The 27500-nt window shown below is 46.5% G+C and overlaps 1 protein-coding gene across 1 annotated transcript in view; it reads right to left on the reverse strand.

The window, feature by feature from the left end:
- Window positions 1-24470, reverse strand: part of LOC139766848 (uncharacterized) — a 32019-nt gene extending 7549 nt beyond the window's left edge. Inside the window, exons 1-4 of the mRNA XM_071695800.1 lie at window positions 21073-24470; window positions 13366-13482; window positions 12655-12810; window positions 4734-4946 (exon numbers count right to left, since the gene is read on the reverse strand). Of these exons, the coding sequence (XP_071551901.1) occupies window positions 4734-4946; window positions 12655-12810; window positions 13366-13482; window positions 21073-22931 (2345 nt within the window). The 5' untranslated portion in view covers window positions 22932-24470. The remainder of the gene's footprint in view (window positions 1-4733; window positions 4947-12654; window positions 12811-13365; window positions 13483-21072) is intronic.
- Between the last annotated feature and the right edge of the window lie 3030 nt (window positions 24471-27500).

The following is a 27500-nucleotide window of genomic DNA, read 5'->3' on the forward strand; positions in this document are numbered from 1 at the left end:
GTGGTGGTGGGTGGGTGGCTGTCTGCCACCCTCGCTCGGGGGGAGGGGCGGCGGCCAGCGCCAGAACTCGGCCAAGGAATTAAAGTTGACAGTATCAGGTGAGAGAGAGAGAGAGAGAGAGAGAGAGAGAGAGAGAGAGAGAGAGAGAGAGAGAGAGAGAGAGAGAGAGAGAGGTGGGCATACCAGAGCTGAATAGCGGGAAGGAGAAAGAAAGTTAAAGAGATGTTGGGGTGGTGGAGGTGCGGCGCGAACTGCGTCTTCCCCACTCCACAACCACTGCGTGCAGGGAGGATGTAGCGTTGCTCCCTTGCCTCTGCTTCGTACTGAGGATCATTTGACCAACGCGCAGCATCACGTAGCCAAAGGGGATGACCCAAATTAGCATACGTAGATGCCCAGAACGCATGCGCAGTTCGGCTATACGAAGGACAAGTTCTATGACTCAGTCTGGACGAATGATTTTAAAACAATTTGTGTATAACACAAATTTGATTTTTCAATTTTTTCGCGAATTTTGTAAACCTCGACCTGGTTCGTCTATACAAGAACCATCCACTGATATAACAATTAACTAATCACTCACATGTTCCTTTAGTATTTTGTTTCGAAGTTAAGACCTGAAATGGATATCAGAATGAAACAGGTGGACTGTTCTTATTACAAAACCAAAGGATATGTTAATTGGCTCATTTGCATATTAATTCATATTAATCAAAATGCAAATTTTTTTCCTGAATAAGCTACAACTTCGTTTCTAGACTTCGTGTGAATCACGGAGAAAAAGTAAAATGTGGAGCATAAAGGAATTTCTCCACTGGGAAATCACTGTACATCATGTTGATAACACGTATCTTAAACTTTACGATAAGCTTGCCTAAGTGGAGTGGGGAGGGCGAGGTCAAATTATGATAATACTTTTTCATCAATATTGAATATCCTAGCAAAGCTTTCAGCTTAATCTTGACAAGCAATGTTGCAAATTCAACCACTTAAGCACAGCGGGACGACCCTTAGGCATATGGCCAGGTCATTTGACCTTCTTTAAGGGCCAGGTCAAAGGTTCAAAGGTCAAGATGATGGATGGTAAGGGTCGTATTGTCGTTCTTTCAGGATCGGAAACCGTCTTGCTCAGGAGGGGTTGCTGACCACACAGCTCAAGATGTTTCTCTCTGTCTGGTGTGGCTGTTCAACTTCCTCTCGTTCGCCTTTATCCAACTAGCTCACACAACTGTTCTCGCCTGCGGAGGGCGTGGAGCTATGGTATGGACACACACACACACACACACACACACACACACACACAGACGCCACTCCGTGGGGCCACTCCATGGCGTTGCTTGGTGGGCGCTGAAGCCATCAGCGAGGCGCACACTCCATGTAAGATCCGATCTCAAAAGGCTGAAGAAACGAGGGCGTGTGGGATCTCAAAGGATAAGAAATCACATCGACTCTTGCGAGGGACAATGAAGGTTTTCAAAAACTCATCTCTCGTGCCAAGGTGAAATGAGAACTCTGCACCAGGGTACGCCCAAGAGATGAGAACTTATACTATCTGTGTAATGGTAGCAAAGTGTCAGATGAAATCAGATACTCCTAAACCAAGGGTTGAAACCTAAAGCAATGGAAGGATGTCTCTCCTTTTTTCTCCAATTTTTTTGTGGTAAAGTTCAGTGTCTTTCGTCGCCGTAGTGTATGAGAATACGATATAGCAATTATCGCTCAGTGGCAAATCATAGTAATCAAAACACACACAAAACTATACATTGATTCGTCAGGAAAAAATACAGATGCTACGTCCTTTTTATATACTTTCAACGTACTTTAAATAACCTTTATCATTTACATAAACTATCATATTTCTACTACTATTTCTAAGACATCAACATCATCCAACAAATTCACGAGAGACACAAAAAACCACATCATTAAAAGAGGATTTTTTCCCTTAAACATACCAATAAAAAGTCTGAAAAGAACCATCGTTATTGACATTACAAAGATGAATTAATATCAATAAAATGGTCCATTGAATTCTCTTCGGTTATCAAACTCTTATGGGAAAAAATGGCTTAACTTCTCAATTGCTTAATGTAATTTTTAGTCCTTGAGTTTTCAGAGAAGTCATTCAATGCTTGAGGAACTGACTCTTGGATTTAGTTTCCAGCAGAACTGTTGATATGAGAAGCTCATTTGACTTCTCAGTTTCCGTGAAGTTTATATTGGAAAACATTTACCCACACAGGCGTCTGTTAATAAATTCCAAACTTGAGATAAAATCTAAACTCATATCTTGTATGGTCAAGCAATTCCCTCTTTCGTTGAAGCTGCCAGGGTAATAATTCTAGCGTTTCCAGATGTCTACGTTTCATTAAGAAGCCTTAAAAAAAAAAAAGAATATCGAAGACCACGCGTCCTTTTCTTGCAAATCAACCTATTCCAATTCCAGCTTAGCTGGGAATGCTGAGAATTTGACTGCCAAAAAAAGCGTGAGCTTCATTATGAAAGATAAAAGCCATTTTTTTTCTGAATTCCTGCAAGCGCTCCACAAAGGATATCTGCATTTTCAGAAGAGTATTTTGAGCATTTTCATAAATTAACGAAGTCGAGCAGTACGCTGGTACTTTGCACTACTTCAGTGATGGGATGCGAACCAGCAAACCTCTTTCAAGCTGTGTGGCAAACTGTCTCAGCTTCTGCTCAACTCACATGCTTTCTATTGGCAGTAGGAGGAGAACTCTCTGCTCCCCTTTTCCTAGTGGTTGTCTGATACATTCAGTCCAATATCAAAGTGATGTCCATCATGAACTAAAATGCCCGCAGACACCGAGGCCTCTTAAGCCCTGTATATCAACAGCTTTTCAACCAAGCAAGTTGCGAACGCTCTTCCCTGTAGAAAGCCATGCCACTCGGTTCCTGCTGGAGAAGGTGTCCGAAAAAGGGACACCTAACTTCTTCCAGCACTCACATGATGGCCGGCGGCTCAACCCTTCCCCAACCAGTTTTCAGACGACCTTCGTCATCACAGTTCGTCGAGTCTGTGAGCTCTGGTGGAAACACCTGGACAGACACTGTGTCTTGAGGAACAATGTAGAGAAAGCTGATGGCATATCACGATCCATCTCTTTTCGCCCCGGCTAGACTCACCACACCGCCAGATGAGACGAAGTGGCTTTCCTGTCGACTTCTATCGCTCCAAACAACTGTCGTTTCCACTCCTCCTTCGACCCTTGATAAGCGCTCCCTTGAGGGCGAGGGGCCTTAGGAGTCCACCCGTCTGCCAAGAAGTGTGACCTGAGCAGTGCCATCGACGTCACAAGACTTGACATATACAACAGTCAAGTCCAAGACTCAATGACTCGTCATCAAACTCTGGCGAGTGGTATTGATGTCTGGTGGCCTTCTTAAGCGTCCTGTTGCCTCACCAAGTCTGCAGTCAACGGCGGGTCTATATCTTTTCCTAGAGCGTTCTGTCCTCGTTCTTTAAATCACTGAACAAATGTTCTATCTTAAGTGCCAGGGAACAGCCTCACTCGCTCCCTGATTTCCTAAATGACCACAAAAGTAGCAGTAAACGTCCTACATTGTGATGGCATCCATCAAACGAAGGTTCTTGCGTTACTTTCTGCTTTAGTTCCTCAACAATTTCTTTCTGGCAACAGGAACCAGGCACTTCACGGCGGAAGTACTGCCACTTCCTGCGCAAATACCAGTCCAAACTGGACTTCTTAACGTTAGTTAAGTTTATATTACTGCGAAGGAGGGAAAGGAAGTTCAGCGGAGGTTGATGGCAATGCGAGAGATTCCTTCCATCCAGTGATTCTAAAACTCTTTATTTTCAACTACATGAAGATACCAAATACATCTCACCTTTAATTCTACGTGTAGCTTCTCACGCAATACCTGCAGACCATCAAAGACCAAAAAAGGACACATGGATACCACCTGAGTACAGGATAGAGACGTCAGAGACCACAATAGACCCATCTCGGACGATGGTTTAACCCAAAGCTCTTCCTCTCCTCACGTCTTTTGTAGGATTGTAAACAAACTCTCACGTTATCACAGACCCTCTACGAGTTTCCTTGAAATTCACGATTGCTTCCATTTCTCTCTCGTCCCATCGTGGGTAAAGGGAAGGAACGGACGATACACAGCGACACAATGAGAACAGATGCTGCTACGAACTTGAAAAAGGTATCCTTGACCGACGTCATTTGACCTTGTAGACGCTCTTGACGAAGCTTCCTGAGTTCGATCGACCCCGACTAAGTGTGTCTGACCTCTGACTAAGTGTGCCTGACCTCTGACTGACCCCTAAATGAGGAAGGTGACTTTTTTTTTTCTAACTAGTCCCCTTGACTTACACTATGGGTGATCTCGACTGAACCAGTGACGCACCCTGAATAAAACCCATGACTGACACCTTTGACTGACCTCGTCTGAAATACTGAGTGACCTTGACTGAACCCCTGAGTGACAGTGACTGAACCACTGACTTACACTGACCGAACCCCTAAGAGAAACACTGCCTGAACCCCTGACTTAAACTGACTGACCTCGACTGAACCTCTGACTTACACTGACTGAACCCTGACTTATCTCGACTGAACCCCTGACTTACACTGACTGAACCCCCGACTGACCTTGACTGAACCCCTGAGTGAAACACTGACTGACCTTGACTGAACCCCTGACTGACCTTGACTGAACCCCTGACTGAACCTCTGCCTTACCTGGGCGGCGACCCTCGGTGCCGCTGGGCCTCGTACGACTGTTTCATGTGGATCAGCTGCTCCTGGAGGCAGCGGTACTCCTGCAGGAACTTCTCCAGCTGCGCGGCGTGGTACTCGAAGCGGTAGGGGTCCGCTGCGCTGGTCAGCTGCTCACACGCTGCCGCTGTCGCCCCATCACCACCTCCTCCTCCACCTCCTCCCGTACACTGGCTCCTGGGGACGGAGGAGAACAGTGAGGTGGGGGAAGACATGGTAGTGATCATCGCCAGAGGAGAGAGAGAGAGAGAGAGAGAGAGAGAGAGAGAGAGAGAGAGAGAGAGAGAGAGAGAGAGAGAGAGAGAGAGAGAGAGAATTAATGCAAGACACGAACATAACACACAGGATACGAATATGATAACACACAGAACACAAATATAACACACAGGACACGAATATGGTAACACACAGAACACGAATATAACACACAGAACACGAATATAACAAACAGAAACACGAATATAACACACAGAACACAAATATAACACACAGAACACGAATATAACACACAGAACACGAATATAACACACAGAACACGAATATAACACACGAAAAAACTAAATGTCGTAGGTTTCCTCTGTACTTTAAGGGAATTTGACCAATAGTATGACACTATATATATATATATATATATATATATATATATATATATATATATATATATATATATATATATATATGGATCATAGGGTGGGGGAGGGGGCGAAAATTTTGGGAGCCTTGAAAAATGTGTGGAAGTCGAGAACATTATCTCGGAAAGCAAAAATGGGTATGTTTGAAGGAATAGTGGTTCCAACAATGTTGTATGGTTGCGAGGCGTGGGCTATGGATAGAGTTGTGCGCAGGAGGATGGATGTGCTGGAAATGAGATGTTTGAGGACAATGTGTGGTGTGAGGTGGTTTGATCGAGTAAGTAACGTAAGGGTAAGAGAGATGTGTGGAAATAAAAAGAGCGTGGTTGAGAGAGCAGAAGAGGGTGTTTTGAAATGGTTTGGGCACATGGAGAGAATGAGTGAGGAAAGATTGACCAAGAGGATATATGTGTCGGAGGTGGAGGGAACGAGGAGAAGAGGGAGACCAAATTGGAGGTGGAAAGATGGAGTGAAAAAGATTTTGTGTGATCGGGGCCTGAACATGCAGGAGGGTGAAAGGAGGGCAAGGAATAGAGTGGATTGGAGCGATGTGGTATACAGGGGTTGACGTGCTGTCAGTGGATTGAATCAAGGCATGTGAAGCGTCTGGGGTAAACCATGGAAAGCTGTGTAGGTATGTATATTTGCGTGTGTGGACGTGTGTAGGTACGTGTGTATGGGGGTTGGGCCATTTCTTTCGTCTGTTTCCTCGCGCTACCTCGCAAACGCGGGAGACAGCGACAAAGTATAAAAAAAAAAAAAAAAAAAAAAAAAAAAAATATATATATATATATATATATATATATATATATATATATATATATATATATATATATATATATATATATATATATCTTATCCTCGAGTCTATTACGAATGTCGTGAGAGATAGATCAATCCAAGAGTATGAACGATTTTGATTTCTCCGCTGCACATCTCTCACACACACACACTGCCAGACTCATCTTTCAACAGATATGAGAATTACATTCTCAAAAGAGGAGCCATTTTCCTTTTTTTCCCAGAAATGATTCACCTTTCCCGCCTTATAGAGGTAGCGTCGGACCAATGAGAGCCTTTGTGACATAATACAGGAGGAGAGCATATCCAACTCCATTTCTACGTATCACAAGAGAGAATTTTGAAGTAAACATTCTCTTCTACTGCCACACATAAGGTGAATCATGTCTTGTTGACATGATCATTCCTTTGTGAAAACATAACAACAGGTTCCATGCATGGTGGCGGTGAACACCTTGGAGGAAGAACAAGGAAGAACAATCATTCAGAGATGCTGTTCAAAACTCGTGAGTTCAAAGCATGTGAGTTAACACCCTGGTGTTCATGTCTGTGTTAACACCCTGGTGTTCATGTCTGTGTTAACACCCTGGTGTTCATGTCTGTGTTAACACCCTGGTGTTCATGTCTGTGTTAACACCCTGGTGTTCATGTCTGTGTTAACACCCTGGTGATCATGTCTGTGTTAACACCCTGGTGTTCATGTCTGTGTTAACACCCTGGTGTTCATGTCTGTGTTAACACCCTGGTGTTCATGTCTGTGTTAACACCCTGGTGTTCATGTCTGTGTTAACACCCTGGTGTTCATGTCTGTGTTAACACCCTGGTGTTCATGTCTGTGTTAACACCCTGGTGTTCATGTCTGTGTTAACACCCTGGTGTTCATGTCTGTGTTAACACCCTGGTGTTCATGTCTGTGTTAACAGCCTGGTGTTCATGTCTGTGTTAACACCCTGGTGATCATGTCTGTGTTAACACCCTGGTCTTCATGTCTGTGTTAACAGCCTGGTGTTCATGTCTGTGTTAACACCCTGGTGTTCATGTCTGTGTTAACAGCCTGGTGTTCATGTCTGTGTTAACACCCTGGTGTTCATGTCTGTGTTAACAGCCTGGTGTTCATGTCTGTGTTAACACCCTGGTGTTCATGTCTGTGTTAACACCCTGGTGTTCATGTCTGTGTTAACACCCTGGTGTTCATGTCTGTGTTAACACCCTGGTGTTCATGTCTGTGTTAACACCCTGGTGTTCATGTCTGTGTTAACACCCTGGTGTTCATGTCTGTGTTAACACCCTGGTGTTTATGTCTGTGTTAACACCCTGGTGTTCATGTCTGTGTTAACACCCTGGTGATCATGTCTGTGTTAACACCCTGGTGTTCATGTCTGTGTTAACACCCTGGTGTTCATGTCTGTGTTAACACCCTGGTGTTCATGTCTGTGTTAACACCCTGGTGTTCATGTCTGTGTTAACACCCTGGTGTTCATGTCTGTGTTAACACCCTGGTGTTCATGTCTGTGTTAACACCCTGGTGTTCATGTCTGTGTTAACACCCTGGTGTTCATGTCTGTGTTAACACCCTGGTGTTCATGTCTGTGTTAACACCCTGGTGTTCATGTCTGTGTTAACACCCTGGTGATCATGTCTGTGTTAACACCCTGGTGTTCATGTCTGTGTTAACACCCTGGTGATCATGTCTGTGTTAACACCCTGGTGTTCATGTCTGTGTTAACACCCTGGTGTTCATGTCTGTGTTAACACCCTGGTGATCATGTCTGTGTTAACACCCTGGTGTTCATGTCTGTGTTAACACCCTGGTGTTCATGTCTGTGTTAACACCCTGGTGTTCATGTCTGTGTTAACACCCTGGTGTTCATGTCTGTGTTAACACCCTGGTGTTCATGTCTGTGTTAACACCCTGGTGTTCATGTCTGTGTTAACACCCTGGTGTTCATGTCTGTGTTAACACCCTGGTGTTCATGTCTGTGTTAACACCCTGGTGTTCATGTCTGTGTTAACACCCTGGTGTTCATGTCTGTGTTAACACCCTGGTGATCATGTCTGTGTTAACACCCTGGTGTTCATGTCTGTGTTAACACCCTGGTGATCATGTTTGTGTTAACACCCTGGTGTTCATGTCTGTGTTAACACCCTGGTGATCATGTCTGTGTTAACACCCTGGTGTTCATGTCTGTGTTAACACCCTGGTGTTCATGTCTGTGTTAACACCCTGGTGATCATGTCTGTGTTAACACCCTGGTGTTCATGTCTGTGTTAACACCCTGGTGTTCATGTCTGTGTTAACACCCTGGTGATCATGTCTGTGTTAACACCCTGGTGTTCATGTCTGTGTTAACACCCTGGTGTTCATGTCTGTGTTAACACCCTGGTGATCATGTCTGTGTTAACACCCTGGTGTTCATGTCTGTGTTAACACCCTGGTGATCATGTCTGTGTTAACACCCTGGTGTTCATGTCTGTGTTAACACCCTGGTGATCATGTCTGTGTTAACACCCTGGTGTTCATGTCTGTGTTAACACCTTGGTGTTCATGTCTGTGTTAACACCCTGGTGTTCATGTCTGTGTTAACACCCTGGTGTTCATGTCTGTGTTAACACCCTGGTGTTCATGTCTGTGTTAACACCCTGGTGTTCATGTCTGTGTTAACACCCTGGTGTTCATGTCTGTGTTAACACCCTGGTGATCATGTCTGTGTTAACACCCTGGTGTTCATGTCTGTGTTAACACCCTGGTGTTCATGTCTGTGTTAACACCCTGGTGTTCATGTCTGTGTTAACACCCTGGTGTTCATGTCTGTGTTAACACCCTGGTGTTCATGTCTGTGTTAACACCCTGGTGATCATGTCTGTGTTAACACCCTGGTGTTCATGTCTGTGTTAACACCCTGGTGTTCATGTCTGTGTTAACACCCTGGTGATCATGTCTGTGTTAACACCCTGGTGTTCATGTCTGTGTTAACACCCTGGTGTTCATGTCTGTGTTAACACCCTGGTGATCATGTCTGTGTTAACACCCTGGTGTTCATGTCTGTGTTAACACCCTGGTGATCATGTCTGTGTTAACACCCTGGTGTTCATGTCTGTGTTAACACCCTGGTCTTCATGTCTGTGTTAACACCCTGGTGATCATGTCTGTGTTAACACCCTGGTGATCATGTCTGTGTTAACACCCTGGTGTTCATGTCTGTGTTAACACCCTGGTGATCATGTCTGTGTTAACACCCTGGTGATCATGTCTGTACAAACTCTCATTCTAAACTCACATATCACCAAAGCTTCTCTTGGTTTTGCTCCGTACATTGTCCTTTGGGGTCGTACTGTCGTGTTCCAGGGTCGTACCGTCGTGCTCCATGGCCGTACCGTCGTGCTCCATGGTCGTACTGTGGTGGTCCAGGGTCGTACCGTCGTGCTCCATGGTCGTACTGTGGTGGTCCAGGGTCGTATTGCCGTGGTCCAGGGTCGTACCGTCGTGCTCCACGATCGTACAATCGTGCTCTAGGGTCGTACCGTCGTGCTCCAGGGTCGTACCGCCGTGCTCCAGGGTCGTACCGTCGTGGTCCAGGTTTGTACCGTCGTGCTCCAGGGTCGTACCGTCGTGGTCCAGGGTCGTACTGTCGTGGTCCAGGGTCGTACCGTCGTGCTCCATGGTCGTACTGTCGTGGTCCAGGGTCGTACTGTCGTGGTCCAGGGTCGTACCGTCGTGCTCTACGGTCGTACCGCCGTGCTCCAGGGTCGTACCGTCGTGCTCCACGGTCGTACCGTCGTGCTCCATGGTCGTACAATCGTGCTCCAGGGTCGTACCGTCGTGGTCCAGGGTCGTACCGCCGTGCTCCAGGGTCGTACCGTCGTGGTCCAGGGTCGTACCGCCGTGCTCCAGGGTCGTACCGCAGTGCTCCAGGGTCGTACCGTCGTGGTCCAGGGTCGTATCGTCGTGCTCCGGGGTCGTATCGTCGTGCTCTAGGGTCGTACCGTCGTGCTCTAGGGTCGTACCGTCGTGGTCAGAGAGGGCTGAGTGGACGAGCAATGAACTCCACCCCAGCCTGGTGGAGTGGGACATTATATCCAGGTGTGGTTGTGGCTACGAATGCTTGAGTTTTCCGGGTCACATTGCTGTTTGGTACACTTTAATAAGTGTATCGTAAATATTGGCAATTTACCCCGGAAATTGCGACTGAAAATGTGTCTGTCTGTGTCTTTATAATGGAGAGGAAGACGAGGTGGAGCAGGAGAAGCATGGAGCGAGGGTTGTAATCTGATATACCTCAATACACATTTTCTTTTTTCCTTTACGAACGATGGTACGATGTTCAAGGACCTTCCTGCTGTCATCCAAGTAGGCGTTTCAAACCACATCTGCATCTCTGCTCATGGTCTAAAACTAGTGTTTGTATATTCCATACAAATCTCTGGTTTCATACAGACTATTTCGCCATTATATCGAGATCGTAAATAACACTTCTTGTATATTCTAATCTCCCCAGATGTTAATCTTGTGTATAAATTCATATCCAGACTTACAGGAGAGATCTGGAGGGAATGGTTTCGAACCCCGTTGAAGGAATCATATGACAGCCATTTCTAAAAGGGAGAAAGAGTTGGAATACATCATCGAGAACTTATGATATTTTTCAGAATCTTTGGGGGAAACAGAATTTTTGAGAATACGTGACAGGTAGGTTCATATTTCATCTCAAAACTTCCAATGATGGAGACGTCTCTCACATAGTTATATTATAATGGTGTTATGTTGGTTCTCCCCCTCTTCCTTCTCCTGCTCCTCCTCCTCTTTTCTTCTTCTTTCACCATATCTTTGCCATATCTCATTCTTCTTCTTCTTCTTCCTCTTTCAGAATATCTTTTGTCACATCTCAATCTTCTACCTCTTGCTCCTGCTCCTGGTCCTCCTCCTCCTCCTCTTCTTCTTCTTCTTCTTCTTCATATCTTTGTCACATCTCAATCTTCTTCCTCCTGCTCCTCCTCCTCCTCTTCTTCTTCTTCCTCTTCTTCTTCTTCTTCTTCTTCTTCTTCTTCTTCCTCTTCTTCTTCTTCTTCTTCTTCTTCTTCTTCTTCTTCCTCTTGCTCCTGCTCCTGGTCCTCCTCCTCCTCCTCTTCTTCTTCTTCTTCTTCTTCTTCTTCTTCTTCTTCTTCTTCTTCATATCTTTGTCACATCTCAATCTTATTCCTCCTGCTCTTCTTCTTCTTCTTCTTCTTCTTCTTCTTCTTCTTCTTCTTCTTCTTCCTCTTCTTCTTCTTCTTCTTCTTCTTCTTCTTCTTCTTCATATCTTCATCACATCTCAACACCCGCCGGCAGGAGCGACTCCCTCGGCCAAACACTTCAACTGCTCTCCATGAATATCAGTAAGGCCATGACAGCGAGGACAGAGTTCTCAATAGGCACACGAGAGGCAAAGATTCTCCCGTCACTTTCATTTGCATACTATTACCTTTCCAACCAATGGGCATTTATGACCCGAATCTGTGTTTCCTGCGAAAAGGATTTTGCATATTTCAAGGGCATCTATAATTTACTTTTCTATATCGTGAGAGAAAAAAATATATAAAAAGATTTCAAAGTTGGTTTTGGGGTCACAGGAGACTGGAAATTTATGAGTCAGGGTGCCATGTGAGAGCAGAGGGAGAATGTGTGTGTGTGTGTCTGTGTGTGTGTGTGTGTGTGTGTGTGTGTGTGTGTGTGTGATGTATATCGCTGAAGGTTTGCTTCCACTAAAGTTATTCCAGAACTCAGGTGCTAAAAAAAAAAAACAACGCGAAATCCTCTGCGATTTCGAGTGTTGACGTGTCTTCATCTGACCCTCGTCATACGCACACATAAATAAACGTACACACAAAAACACACACACACACACACACACACACACACACACACAAATACGCTCACAAACAGGAAGAAAAGACACACATGGACAACAAAAGCATATTTTTCAATCTGTTTCCTCTTCGCTCTGGATTATCTATTTATGAGAGTTTCATTTTATGCAAGAAACTGAGTCAAATTCATATTCCCGAAGGCATTTTGGTCCGGTCCAGGCAAAGCCTGCGTGGATTACCTTACAGTATCACACACCAACGTATCTCCAGGTGGGAAATCCGGGTAGAGCATGGCAGAGCCAGATATAATTGACCAGTACTCGCTCTTATCACTGTCACCTTAATGTCTACGTCAGGGGAAAATGCTGAAGTTACTTGAGGAACACCTCAGCGTAATATTTGGATATAATCAGACAGTATCTCCTAAGAATATCTCTCTTCAGTCTAACCTCCGTCATTATGGACGGGAGAGAAAACAGGCGTATGGACGGTATCTGGAAAGAAAGAGTTCGGGTGACTGGGAGGCATATAAGAGGAAGTGTCAAGCAGTCACGAAGCAGGCGCGGGGGCTGGAGAAGAGGTCGGGGTTCAGGGAAGGTCAACTTTACCTGTGGGCGGCTATGAGTTCGTGAAGTGCCTGTGGGTCGTGGGTGTCCATGACGGGCGTGGTGGGCGGGAAGGGATGGTGGCGCCCGCGAGGAGGAAGGTGGGCGTACGCGTGAGAGGCGGCTTCGCTCAGCGCGAGGTTGAGGGCGCTGGAAGACCTGAGGGACCAATTATGTTATCACACACAAAGGTACTGTTCCTATACACATGGATCCTGTCACTATACATATGGTGTCTATCACTACATACAAGGTCCCTATAACTAAACACAAAAAGTCCCTATTACTGCACACAAGGTCTCTGTCACAACAGGTCCCTATTACTGCACACAAGGTCTCTGTCACAACACAACAGGTCCCTATTACTGCACACATGGTCTCTGTCAATACACAACAGGTCCCTATTACTGCACACATGGTCTCTGTCACAACACAACAGGTCCCTATTACTGCACACATGGTCTCTGTCACAACACAACAGGTCCCTATTACTGCACACAAGGTCTCTGTCACAACACAACAGGTCCTTATGACTACACACAAGATCCCTGCTACTACTAAACACACGACCCCTACATCAACAACCTCCTCTTGTACCACTACATCTATGACCCCTTTTACTCCACACAAGATCCCTGTCACTCTACACCAGGTCCCTCTAGTCCTCTTCAGTCCCTGCACCCAGGGTGTGTACACCACACCTCCACTGCTCACCTGTAGCCTGAAGTCTCTGGCTGTGGTGGGGGCGGTTGTGTGTGAGAGTGGAGGCCTCCCTTACCTGCCTCCCGCTCCGGCCTGCTCGAGGAGGCATCGCTGTGCACGCGAGACCGTCTGACCAGAGGGAGATAAACGGGCGTCACGTCAGGAGATGGCATCCAGCTGGCACTCGATGCTGATTCTAAACAATGGCTCCTGGCTCCCAGCAGCATTTCTACATAATTCTTAAATATGTATGTATATACATATGCATGTGTGTATGTGTGTGTGTGTGGGTGTGTGTGTGGAGCAAGGAGGCACACATGTACCAGTCCTGGATAATGTCTGTCGCTATGAGGACTACCATCGTACGTTCCCTTCAAGGATGAGGTTCGAGTGAGGCGTCAGAATGATGAAAGAAAATTTGTGTGTGGTTCTCTGGGGTGCCTTAGATAAAGGGGGCATAAAGGGGTCTACAGCAGAGAGCAGGGAAGCTACACAAAGACCCACTGGCCCGTCCTCCATGATCGGTGTGTACCCCACAGTAGACCCTCAGCCTAGCGACCACCTTCCCCTCCACACAGCATGTGGGGCAGGTCTACGAACGCCTCACACCAGGTGTGGTAAGAATGAGGCTTTCATGAGTCACTTTATTTATGCCAAGTGTGAGGACGTCTTCCCCCTCAGTGAATGAGGCAGGACGTGAGCTCTCATTGCCCTCAAAGCGTCGAGTGACTCATAAGGAGGGTCGAGTAGAGGGAGGGGCACTGGACGCCTCATGGTCGAGCAGAGGGAGGGGTCGACCATGAGGGAGGAGCAATGGACCCCTCATGGTCGAGCAGAGGGAGGGGCAATGGACGCCTCATGGTCGAGCAGAGGGAGGGACCATGGACGCCTCATGGTCGAGCAGAGGGAGGGACCATGGACGCCTCATGGTCGAGCAGAGGGAGGGACCATGGACGCCTCATGGTCGAGCAGAGGGAGGGGCCATGGACGCCTCATGGTCGAGCAGAGGGAGGGGCACTGGATCGGTCATGGCACTTCGCCATCAAGTGTTTCAAACCATCCACATTAATCAGGGACAAACCACACCCCATATACATTTCATACCGTCTACTTATATCTGTCTAATGATGGATGAAAAGATAGACTGATAGACAGATACATAGACAAACTGACAGACAAAAAAACAGATATAGATAGATAGATAAGTAGATAGATACAGGAAGAAAGGTAAGTAGATGTATGGATGGACAGGCAGATATAGATAGATAGATAAGTAGATAGATACAGGAAGATAGGTAAGTAGATGTATGGATGGACAGACAGATCCACACAGTTAGGTAGATAGATATGTAGACACACAGATAGACAAACACAGATAAGTAGATAAGTAGACACATATACAGATGGATAGATAGGTACACACAGTTAGGCAGATAGATAGATAAACCAATAGACAGATTGACGGAGAAATCGATAGATAAAGACAGTTTGGAAATATAGTTTAGAGTCATGAATACAAAACTGATACAGGAAATAGGTTCAAAAAATATATTCACAGCTCCTCCATCTAAACCTTGGCAAACGGTACACAGACAAGGAACTTGCTACAGAAATAAGTGGTGAAAGCATTTTTTCTTTTCCCAGTGGTCAGGTAGTGGAAACAGAATCAGTATTTGACCACTGGGGTGGGAATGGGGTCTTGTAACTGCTGGACAGCCTCCGTGTCTACCACTCTCGCTGAAATAAAGAATATCTTTAACATTTTTCCGGATCTATTTTCACACTTCTCAATTTTCGCCAATTTGACTCAAACATGTCGTGGTGATTTACTCTTAAAATTTTGATATCTTTTGTGAGATGATTTTTGGTGGGTCGTGGAAGCAGGACCTCGAACGTACAATTGTTTTTTCATTGTTAACATCAGAGCAAATATATATAAAAAAAGAAGGGACGAGTCACAAGCTCGGAAAAAATACAATTCTCAATTCTCTGTTTTTTTTTTTGTGTGGCCACGTCAACACATTGGAAATCTACCAACAGACCACTGACTTCAGAACTGCGACTCTGAACCATGTATAAAATCGTGTCTCTTCTCTTACCATATTGAGTTACGTACTTCTCAATATCTGCAGATGATCACAAATGACATACACACACACACACACACACACACACACACACACACACACACACACACACACACACACACACATGATATCTACTCTTCACACCACAAATGTCAACACAAAGACCATCTAATTAACTCAATGTGTTCAGAACATTTACCAACACCAGTTTTGGACAAGAAAATAAACCCCTCATGATCTCTACAACAATGTGTCAGCTTCACCCTAAACTATGTCTCGCCTTCCTTGGTCCTCAGTCCTTACGAAAACGAATATAACAAACTCACAACCCAGGCAAAACGGTGGAGTAAGCACAATCACAGGCCACCTAACAAACCAAAGACAATGAACAATGAAACAAAGACATTCTCACTAAAATCTCACCTGTATGTGTTCCACACTGTTACCTGCAATAGCTGTAAGGCCAATCCCAACCCCACACACACCACCTCACAGCTAACCGCTTACCCCCAAATGGGAATGAAAAAACCTTATCCTCACTTCACACTTCAGCAACCTATACACACACATCCCCCCGTCCCGTAACAAACACGTTAACAAAACAAGCACATACTGTAAGTGACTCTTTTAAGTATTTAACAACCGCTCTTCCAGCCCAATCGATTCACTCCACCAGTCATCTGAAACTACACTCACTAGACGTATTAGAAATTTTTGCCTTGATAACATCCTTGTCTCCAATGATTTGAGACATCAACCCATCATGACACACGATCCTTCATGGCCAAGTGGCAATATTCATACATAAAACACTGAACATTTATTCCCCAGTTTTCTTGAACTCACCCAACAAACACCCACACAAAACATCTCCGAATCTTTTGAATTGTGTGAGGCCTGTAAAAGGTAAGGTACATGGCAGTACATCAGAAATTGATACAGACGAAGGAGGGCCCTCTGGCCCACTGTCTTGGTTATATGTTTAGAGCTTTATCTATCCGTTCCTATAATATGTGGATGAGGTAAGGATAGAACAGTAAGAATGCATTCTCATCAGGAAAAAGGATGGAACAGAGGAGAGAAAAATGCACTGGTGAATTAAACCTAATTGGAATTTACCAGGATAGACCGAAATGCTAAACCTTATAAGCTTGCTTTCATTCAGTTACTTTCAGTTTTTTCCTTACACACATTCCAAATTCAGAAACCAGCTTCTACAGTTTCTCTCTCGAATCAGCCAACAGCGTTGTGTCATCAGTAAACAACTACTGATTCGCCTGCCAGAGTCCTCCAACCGCAACGGAATGCAAACCAGCTTCTCTCTGCAAGACCCTTGCATTCACCTCCCTCACCACCCCATCCATTAATCAAAATCAATCAACCATGGTGGCATGACACACCCCTGCCACTGACCGACCCTCACTTAGGACAACTCACTCTCCCCTCTCTCTCTCTCTCTCTCTCTCTCTCTCTCTCTCTCTCTCTCTCTCTCTCTCTCTCTCTCTCTCTCTCCAGTCGACCACACGTTGTATTTTCTACATAAAACCTCTGGACTGCTTCTGTGAACACTTCTCCCACACCATATATCCGTATTACCTTCCACAGACCCTCGCCATCAAACCCATCATCATATCCCTTCCTCCAGATCCATAAATGTCACGTACAAGTCCCTTTGATCCTTTAAGCATTTCTCGCGCCTGCTCCTCAAACCACCCAACCACCTGATCCACCTCTGTTGTCTCTATATCACGATAAGAACTTTGCGATAAGATAACTAATTTGGTATTAGTGTCATATCAAACCAAGAACTTATAGTGTTGGCATTTTGGGAAGTTTAATGATTCTGACAAAAATGAGCATCGAAGTGTCCACAGACGAGTGTGGGAAGGATGAGGTATGCTGGGAGTGTGGGAAGGATGAGGTATGCTGGGAGTGTGGGAAGGATGAGGTATGCTGGGAGTGTGGGGCTGACAGCGCCTTCCACATCCCACAGTAACGAAGAGGAGATGAAGATCTCAAGCATGACCATGAGCCATGCATGACCATGAGCCATGCATGACCATGAGCCATGCATGACCATGAGCCATGCATGACCATGAGCCATGCATGACCATGAGCTATGCATGACCATGAGCCATGCATGACCATGAGCTATGCATGACCATGAGCCATGCCTGACCATGAGCCATGCATGACCATGAGCTATGCATGACCATGAGCCATGCATGACCATGAGCTATGCATGACCATGAGCCATGCATGACCATGAGCCATGCATGACCATGAGCAATGCATGACCATGAGCCATGCATGACCATGAGCCATGCATGACCATGAGCCATGCATGACCATGAGCTATGCATGACCATGAGCATGCATGACCATGAGCCATGCATGACCATGAGCTATGCATGACCATGAGCCATGCATGACCATGAGCTATGCATGACCATGAGCCATGCATGACCATGAGCTATGCATGACCATGAGCCATGCATGACCATGAGCTATGCATGACCATGAGCCATGCATGACCATGAGCCATGCATGACCATGAGCTATGCATGACCATGAGCCATGCATGACCATGAGCCATGCATGACCATGAGCTATGCATGACCATGAGCCATGCATGACCATGAGCTATGCATGACCATGAGCCATGCATGACCATGAGCCATGCATGACCATGAGCCATGCATGACCATGAGCTATGCATGACCATGAGCCATGCATGACCATGAGCTATGCATGACCATGAGCCATGCATGACCATGAGCCATGCATGACCATGAGCTATGCATGACCATGAGCCTATGCATGACCATGAGCCATGCATGACCATGAGCCATGCATGACCATGAGCCATGCATGACCATGAGCTATGCATGACCATGAGCTATGCATGACCATGAGCCATGCATGACCATGAGCATGCATGACCATGAGCTATGCATGACCATGAGCCATGCATGACCATGAGCTATGCATGACCATGAGCTATGCATGACCATGAGCCATGCATGACCATGAGCTATGCATGACCATGAGCCATGCATGACCATGAGCTATGCATGACCATGAGCCATGCATGACCATGAGCCATGCATGACCATGAGCCATGCATGACCATGAGCTATGCATGACCATGAGCCATGCATGACCATGAGCCATGCATGACCATGAGCCATGCATGACCATGAGCCATGCATGACCATGAGCCATGCATGACCATGAGCTATGCATGACCATGAGCCATGCATGACCATGAGCCATGCATGACCATGAGCATGCATGACCATGAGCCATGCATGACCATGAGCTATGCATGACCATGAGCCATGCATGACCATGAGCCATGCATGACCATGAGCCATGCATGACCATGAGCTATGCATGACCATGAGCTATGCATGACCATGAGCCATGCATGACCATGAGCCATGCATGACCATGAGCCATGCATGACCATGAGCTATGCATGACCATGAGCCATGCATGACCATGAGCCATGCATGATCATGATAATTATGAGAATGACCCCAGGCCAGGAAGGACGTGAGGTGGCAATGAAAGAAGGAAGAAGGACGTGAGATGGCAATGAAAGAAGCAAGAAGGACGTGAAATGGCAATGAAAGAAGCAAGTACGGATTAAGATAGCAATGAAAGAAGCAAGAGGGACATAAGATAGCAATGAAAGAAGCAAGTAGGACGTAAGATAGCAATGAAAGAAGCAAGTAGGACGTAAGATAGCAATGAAAGAAGCAAGAGGGACGTAAGATAGCAATGAAAGAAGCAAGTACGGCGTAAGATAGCAATGAAAGAAGCAAGAGGGACATAAGATAGCAATGAAAGAAGCAAGTAGGACGTAAGATAGCAATGAAAGAAGCAAGAAGGACGTAAGATAGCAATGAAAGAAGCAAGAAGGACGTAAGATAGCAATGAAAGAAGCAAGAAGGACGTAAGATAGCAATGAAAGAAGCAAGAAGGACGTAAGATAGCAATGAAAGAAGCAAGAAGGACGTAAGATAGCAATGAAAGAAGCAAGAAGGACGTAAGATAGCAATGAAAGAAGCAAGAAGGACGTAAGATAGCAATGAAAGAAGCAACTTTTGGCTAAAATCGAGAACTTCACCACTTCAAATCGGCGTTTATCGAAATAAATGAAACCACAGCTGAAGCTGGACTCTGACATGATGTTGTTCTAGCCATCATCCACGAGTAGACATGTGGAAGACTCAGACAAGAAGGGTTCCAGCACACCTCAGGGTTCAGGACCGACGTTAGAAGGTTCAGCCTTACGGTTCATCCAGCTCGAAGTATGTGAAGCCACTCCAGCTAACTCTTCCCCTCAGTTTACAGACGATGCCCTAAATCCATCACTGAGGGGTCCAAGATGGAAACCAGGCAATGGAAATCCTGGACTTTTCTGGACTTCTCCGACCTGGAAGAAGTTGTGAATGCAAAACCCAGACCAAGAAGATCACAGACTCGATTTTCTGAGATGTTTAAAGGATTCGGCATAAACCAGCCGAGGGCTATTTCACTGACCAACTCCTAGGGATGGATGAACAGCTGGATTGACTATGGACCAACTGCCGTAGCCAAGATTCGAACCTTTGCCATCCCCGACTCTAGGCGGCCCCGTGAATGCGTCACGGCCAGAAACGCAAACCGAGATGAAGGGCAAACGGTAAAGACAGTCGACCGAGGGTGTGTTCCTCCTCCATGGCCACACACATCAATCCACACACAATGTTATTCGTACGAGCAGTTTTGAGCCACTTAACCACCCTGCTTCCTACGGCCTATATCTGCCCTCAAGAACTTAAAAAGTCCCATTTGCTTGGTCGAATCGCCACGGAGGAGGAGGAGATCATAAAGGACGGAGGATGAGATGATAGAAATGATCCATCTTGGTTCGACCTGCAATTTAAACATTTTTGAAGGACTGGGACCACGAACTTGACCACTGCAGCAAGAGCAATTAGATCAGGTGGTGATTAAGTTGATCAATAACATAATGCGAAACAGTTTGTCTGGCTTACGTAATGTCATCTTTGCAGAAACATATTTGGTGTTGAGGGTATATTTGAAGATGGTCTTTGACCTGCAGTGGTCAGATCAAAGGCCAGTGGCGTCAAAGGGGTAGTGACCTGACCCCTCACAAGCTAGGTCAAAGGTCACTAGTGTCGAGGGTTTAATGAAGATCAATGCTGAGGGTGAAGTCAAAATGGGTTTGTCGAGGATGAGATCAAAATGCGTTGGTTGAGAGAGAGAGAGAGAGAGAGAGAGAGAGAGAGAGAGAGAGAGAGAGAGAGAGAGAGAGAGAGAGAGAGAGAGAGAGAGAGAGAGGTAAAGTTGGGTTAGTTTAGGGTGCCAAGATGATGACTTTGGGGGAGGCATCTCCCTTCGACAGGAACATTTTAGGGAGTGATGGGACGGAAGGAGACGTAGACGTAGTGCATTCGACCACAGGTGTTGTCGTGTCTTATCGTTTCTCAAGTGCAGTGTGTGTGTGTGTGTGTGTGTATGTGTATGTGTGTGTGTATGTGTGTGTGTGTGTGTGTGTGTGTGTGTGTGTGGCATATACTTCCAGTCGGAGCAAAGAAGAGAGAGGAGATCTACTCACGTTCTGGGCAAGGTGCAATAGGACGGGTTCAGTGTGTGGATGGGGATGCCAGCCCCCTGCTGCTGCTGCTGCTGCTGCTGCATCTCTGGATGCTGCTGGAGCTGTGAACGCGGCAAGTCCAGCAGGTCTGGATACTGGGCGCCGTTACTGGCGCCCACCGACGACTGGGACGCCGAGCGACCACACATCCTGTAGAAGAGCGCGTCCCTACTGTGGTAGATGAGGTGGTCTTTCCAACGCGTTGGGTCCTCTAGCGTCGTCCTAGCGGCCCCAGTGCCAGACTTGGGGATCTCGACGTACGAGACGCTACTCGGCGTTGTGGTGGGAGCTGTTGCTGGTACCTCAATGGTCTCCTGCCGTCGACCGTCGGCGGTGGTCTTCTCCATGCTCTGGCCGGCGGGGAAGTCGTCCATAGGAGCCTCCCGGATCATCCAGGAAGGCTGCGTCTGCTGGGATCTTCGCGTGGAGGGTTGTGGATCCTCCAAGTCGTTGGTAGGGACGATGTGGTACCCGGCTAACTTGTGGTGGTCGGTTTCCTCCGACCCGCGAGACGTCTGCGGTGTCACTAGCTTGTCGTCTTCCTGTCGCGGTGGACGACTACTACGCACCTTGCAGTAAATGAGGAGACAGACGACGAGCAAGATGCACACGAGGATCGAAACTCCACCAAGGACGCCACCTTTCATGTACGAGTCGTCCACATTGGCGATGCGCACCTCGGCCACCTCGTGCGACACCTGGAGCGTGAGGTTGACCTCCCCGTGGCCGGCTCTGTTCTCCGCGATGCATCGATACGTCCCCTGGTCCAAGGGCACCACGTCCGTGATGGTCAGGTTGGAGATGTGCGACGCGTAGTATGGACCCGCTACTTCCACCACGGTGTACCGCTGAACCTCACTGCTGTTCTGCAAGGGACTGTCGCCCACCAGCCACATAACCGTAGTCTCCACCTCCGACTCCACACGACAGGCCAGCGACACGTTCTCTCCCTCCGCCGCCAGGACTCTCGGGGCGATCGCTGTCACGAGCGGAGGGCACACGAACTCATCCTCGATCAAGAGCTGCCAGTCGCTACCGCTCAGCCAACGAGGCTGCAAACAGAGCGCGGGCACCGACGTCACTAAATTACGTTCCTGCATCCATCTGCTGAGTGGACGCAAGCGGCAGTCGCAGTGCCAGGGATTACCATCCAAGTGGACCACGCGCAGCATCATCAACGGGATGAGTTCGCTGGCGTCCAAGGTGGCCAACTTATTATCGGATAAGCTGAGGACTTCGAGCCTCGAGAGAGTTCGCAACGATCCCTCCTCGAGCAACGTAATGCTATTGTGGCTAATGTCCAGCAGCACCAGGTCTGGGGTGGGGATAAAAGCCCCAGGTGGGATGACTGAGAGGCTGTTATGAGCGAGACGCAACTCTCGGAGGCCCCTCATGTCCATGAGAGCGTCGGACGGGATCGAACGCAAAAAGTTATTGCTCAAGTCAAGTTCCACGACGTTGGTCAACATCCTAAAGGCGCCTTTCTCCAGACGCATGAGATTACAGAAGTTAAGCCAAACTTTCTGCAAGTTGACGAGGCCTGTGTAGACGAAGGAGTCCTTGGGTAGGATCCTTAGGTTGTTATGTCGGAGGTCGAGGACCTGGGTGGAGGGAGCGAGTCCTCGAGGTATGTCGATGAAGTGCGCGTCTCGACACGCCACAACCTCCTTCCCGTCCCGCCACTTGCACTCGCACACCTTGGGGCAGTCGGCCAGCGCCCCGAACTCCGTCAGAGCTAAGGCCCACAGCCACGCCCACAGGAGAGTGGCGCGCCTCGTGGGCTGACACAGGGAGGCGCGGGAGGCTGGCGTTGTGTTCATGGTCTGTGGTGGGGACGGCCAGTGCGCGGGGTGACCCCCTCGCTCATTCTGCCTGTACCGCCCCCGCTGCCCACCACATACTCACTCCTCAACCAACACTCACCACCACACACCACCACACACCGTGGCCTCAACCACCACTCACCACAGCCTCAACCAACACTCACCACCACACACCGTGGCCTCAACCAACACTCACCACCACCACACACCGTGGCCTCAACCAACACTCACCACCACCACACACCGTGGCCTCAACCAACACTCACCACCACCACACACCGTGGCCTCAACCAACACTCACCACAGCCTCAACCAACACTCACCACCACCACACACCTTGGCCTCAACCACCACTCACCACCACCACCACACACTGTGGTCTCAACCAACACTCACCACCACCACCACACACCGTGGCCTCAACCACCACTCACCACAGCCTCAACCAACATTCACAGTAGCTCTTACTGACGTTAACACTCGCCTTTTACTCCCTCCTATGATCTTGTGTCCCTGCTGTGCCTCCTCTCCAGCCGTGTGTCACACACACCTCACCAACACCGAGCTACACACGAGAACTCACTCTCACCATCCAGGCACACTCCCTGTAGACCAACTGGTCGCCACACTGCTAATCACCACCAGGTGGTTTAGCACTTTGTTATCCAAGGAGTCCCGGTGTATTTACTTCCTTGAATCACGATGGGTTACTTTCCCCTGTAATGGCATTGGCATTTTAGACTGTATACACGTTCACAACACAGGATTAAGTTACATAAATATATATTTTGTTGAAGGTTTTGCCTCGTTAACCTGGAAGAGACTGCTTGGTGATTCGTAAAGATGGCAACGTTGGGTTCGTTATATTCTTAGAGGGACGTTCCGTTGTCAGCCAGTAACGTTTCCTCGTTCGTTTGCATGTGTTACTTCTGAGGCTTGGAATATTCAGTGGTCGACTGTGAATATTCGTTTATCAGAAAGCTCTCTTCCAGTAATGTGATGTTACTTTCTAGGTCCAAAGTGCTCCTTTCGTAGATGTACAACGTTCCCTTCTACACATGTAATGTAGGTTTATAAGCTTGGAATATTCCTTTTTAAGCTTATAATAGTTCCTTGCGTAGCCTTGGAATGCTCCTTTTTGGGCTTGGAATGCTCCTTAACAGGGTTGGAATGTTCCTATTTAGGCTTGGAATATTCCTTTTTAGGCTAGGAATATTCCACTGTCAGCTTGAATTGTGACTTTTTCGTATACTTGGAATGTTTCTTGTTGACTTGGAATGTTCTTTCGTAGGAATGGAATGTTCCTGTATATAACTTGAAACGCTGCAGTCCCACTTGAGAAATCCTCTGGTTTATGCATGGGATTATCCGTTATATGGACGCAATTATCCGATTATTAAACTTAAAGTTCCTCTGTAAACTTGAGACGTCCTAAGTTCAGCGTAAAGTTCGCAATGTTTCGTTGTAAGATACCGTTTTACCGTTGCTGGTTTGAAACCATCTGTTGCCGGTCTAGTAGCAGCCGTTGTAGCTTGTATTACCGTTGTCTGTTTATATGTTCCTTTGTTTGTTCAGGATACACCGTTGAGTTAACCCTGTTGCCGCTACTGGCCAGCAGGATTCGAAGTGTTGTTCACGTAGGCTTGGTCTAAGGTTGCAATTTTTGCAATGTTATGAACACGAGTTTTTGCAACCTTAGCGTTCCGTGAGAAGAATAGTTCTAGCGATCAGTGGAACTGTTTCTGTTACAATATTCCCAATGTGAAACCTGGAATCTTGAACAATTTGGGGCTGAAACTTAGCTCACGTACAGGAAATGAAACACCGTAGTCAATTACCGTTTCAGGATTGAGCTCTTCCAGCGACTCCAGTTTCCAGGTGATCCTGGAAAAAAAGGAAAGGGAAAAAAAGATATTAATATCCCATGTTGTAAAATGAACTCATGAATAGCTGTACAGGAGATAATTACACTCGCGATAGAAAAAAATAACCAAACATTTCTGTAAAAAAAACATTTAATTATATTACACCCGCATTACCACCACATAGTTGATGCATTCAGTTATTTTTACTTTCAAATCATGGCTTGTGTACGTCAATATCTAACTCATAAATAGCTGGTATATCACCTCAAAGGCCCGTCATGCAACACAGACACAAACATAATACTGCGCCCAGAGTGAGAAAAGAATAGTAACTGGATATTCTTATTGACAAAATCATATCTGGCGATCGTGGCACAAAACAGGTCTGGCAACTACATGTTTTCAGGGAGGAGGGGGTTTAAGGGGGGGTAGGTGGGAGGAAAGAGCCAGCCAATCAGAACACACGAGTGGTGACGTCAACCGTTAGTAATATCACCTTCCCAATAATGTCAGAGGCACCTCCGATGTATATAGACCCATCTTCGCTTCTCCAAATACAGAGACTGTCTGAGGAGAGAGAGAGAGAGAGGCGAACTCGAAGGCCCCTTCAGACTTTGGTGGCTGGGGAGAAAAACTTGAAGTGTGCAGGGAAGAAGACGGTGGCGGTGGTGTTTGCATCCACTGACTCGTCAAGGTTGAAAGTTTGTGAAGACCAGAGAGAGAGAGACACACAGAGAGCGGACCAATTTCGCTCTGTGAACGCAACACCGCTTTCCCCAAGAGATCATCTTCCTTCTGGCTCATCTCTTCAACAGCAAACCTCTACCAACACTGACCTCGTGCATGCTTCCACACTTTATGTAAGAGCTTAAGTTAACCTTTAGGGAAACATGGAGAAAACGTAAGCAATTTCTTAGAAGCGTTGGTTATATACGAAGATGATATCATGAGAGAGAAAACACAACATGAAAACGGGTTTAACCCCTTCACCAGTACGACAGTGAGCAACCTATTGGTTCTTCGCCCTCTGACCTGACCGTAAGGGTCAAAGGTCAAAAGCCATTATCACCCTAAGGGGGTTAGTCCCTACCTCTGTCCTCAAGGGGTTAAAAGGCCACGACCCATCTTGTATGACGTCATTAAGTCGTCTTAATGAGACGACCCAAATTTGACGACTCTAGAGGACGAATGGTTGGTACACAGACGAGGGGACGACTTGGACCAACAAAATGGAGAGGGAAACCAAATCACACAGATTTGTGTTGTGAAATATAGAGCCTACGAAGAGCAAAGATGGAAGACGGATATACAGACATAAAAAACATTTTGTATACTAGTCATAACGACGTAATTTCTCATTATGTCCCATCACGTAATCACCTACTGGTGTGGTATGGGGCAGGGTGTGTGTGTGTGTGTGTGTGTGTGTGTGTGTGTGTGTGTGTAAAATGAGGGTTTAATGCACCACATCAAACGGTGTACCAGATTCGTATCTTCTAAACCGGCGAGAACAAGAATGGAATAATATAATTAGTGTAATCTATTTCCACATCAAACCTTCGGCAAATGTAATTCATGTGAGTTCCAAGACATGTTTACAGCGCACGCCTTCCTCCTCAGCATCCATGTGTCCAGCGTTTCGACTGAAGTAAACACGTTACACAAACTGAAACCTTTTCACTAATTTCATATCATTACGATATCCTGAAGCCACTGAAAGCTAAATATACTCAAAACATACTGAAATCTTCGACAGATGATGGTGACCTAATGAATGAAAATGACACAAGGTTAGTGCACTGTTCAATCAATTTTTTTTTCTCTAATGAGGATAGTGAACAAGACGCGTAAACCAATCCTCAATAATGACCATCTATAGTGAAGACGTGATGATAATGATGATGATGATGATGATGATGATGGTAATGATGATGTGGTCTGAGATAAGAGATTGGAGAAAGCCACGAACCATCACACGAATGATATGGGTCAAAGACACAGTAGTAGGAGGGGGACACACACACACGCAGACAAGACACTTAGAGGAAGCTGTGGCTTAATTAATATCCGCAGGAGAGAAGTGAAGTTACCATTATCGTGGAGTTAGATGATGACTGAAAGAATGGATGAGACGACTGGGTTCTGCACTCGAAGAACAGAGTGGTTGAGGAGGAACAAATTACAGGTATGTGAGCAGTACTACATACTAAGGTGAATAAACACTTGGAGATAGTTGCTTGTATGAGCAATCATTACGATACCCATGTACTGTACTGTACTCTTCTGTACTGTACTGTACTCTCATGTACTGTGCTGTGCTGTACTGTACTCTTCTGTACTGTGCTGTGCTGTATTGTACTCTTCTGTACTGTACTGTACTCTCATGTACTGTGCTGTACTGTACTGTAATGTACTGAACTGTAATGTAATGAAAACTTGAACCTCTGGCATGTCTTGGTCTGAGACTCCAGGTGCTGACGACCTACCCTGGAAGGTCTAAGGTCATCCAATGTTTCCCCTTCATACCGATGGTCTCTGCTGGTCAGGGAAAGGTCAATAAACCACATGGAAACCAGAGAGACCCCCTAAAAACCTTGACCTGGACGAGAAGGCCACAGCCAGTTCAAACACCACTGTACCAGTTACGTTCATGACGAAGACCTGTGCTTTGATGAACCTCCTAACACTCTCTCTCCTCCTC

This window comes from Panulirus ornatus, chromosome 58 (genome assembly GCF_036320965.1).
Source record: "Panulirus ornatus isolate Po-2019 chromosome 58, ASM3632096v1, whole genome shotgun sequence".
Taxonomy (NCBI): domain Eukaryota; kingdom Metazoa; phylum Arthropoda; class Malacostraca; order Decapoda; family Palinuridae; genus Panulirus; species Panulirus ornatus.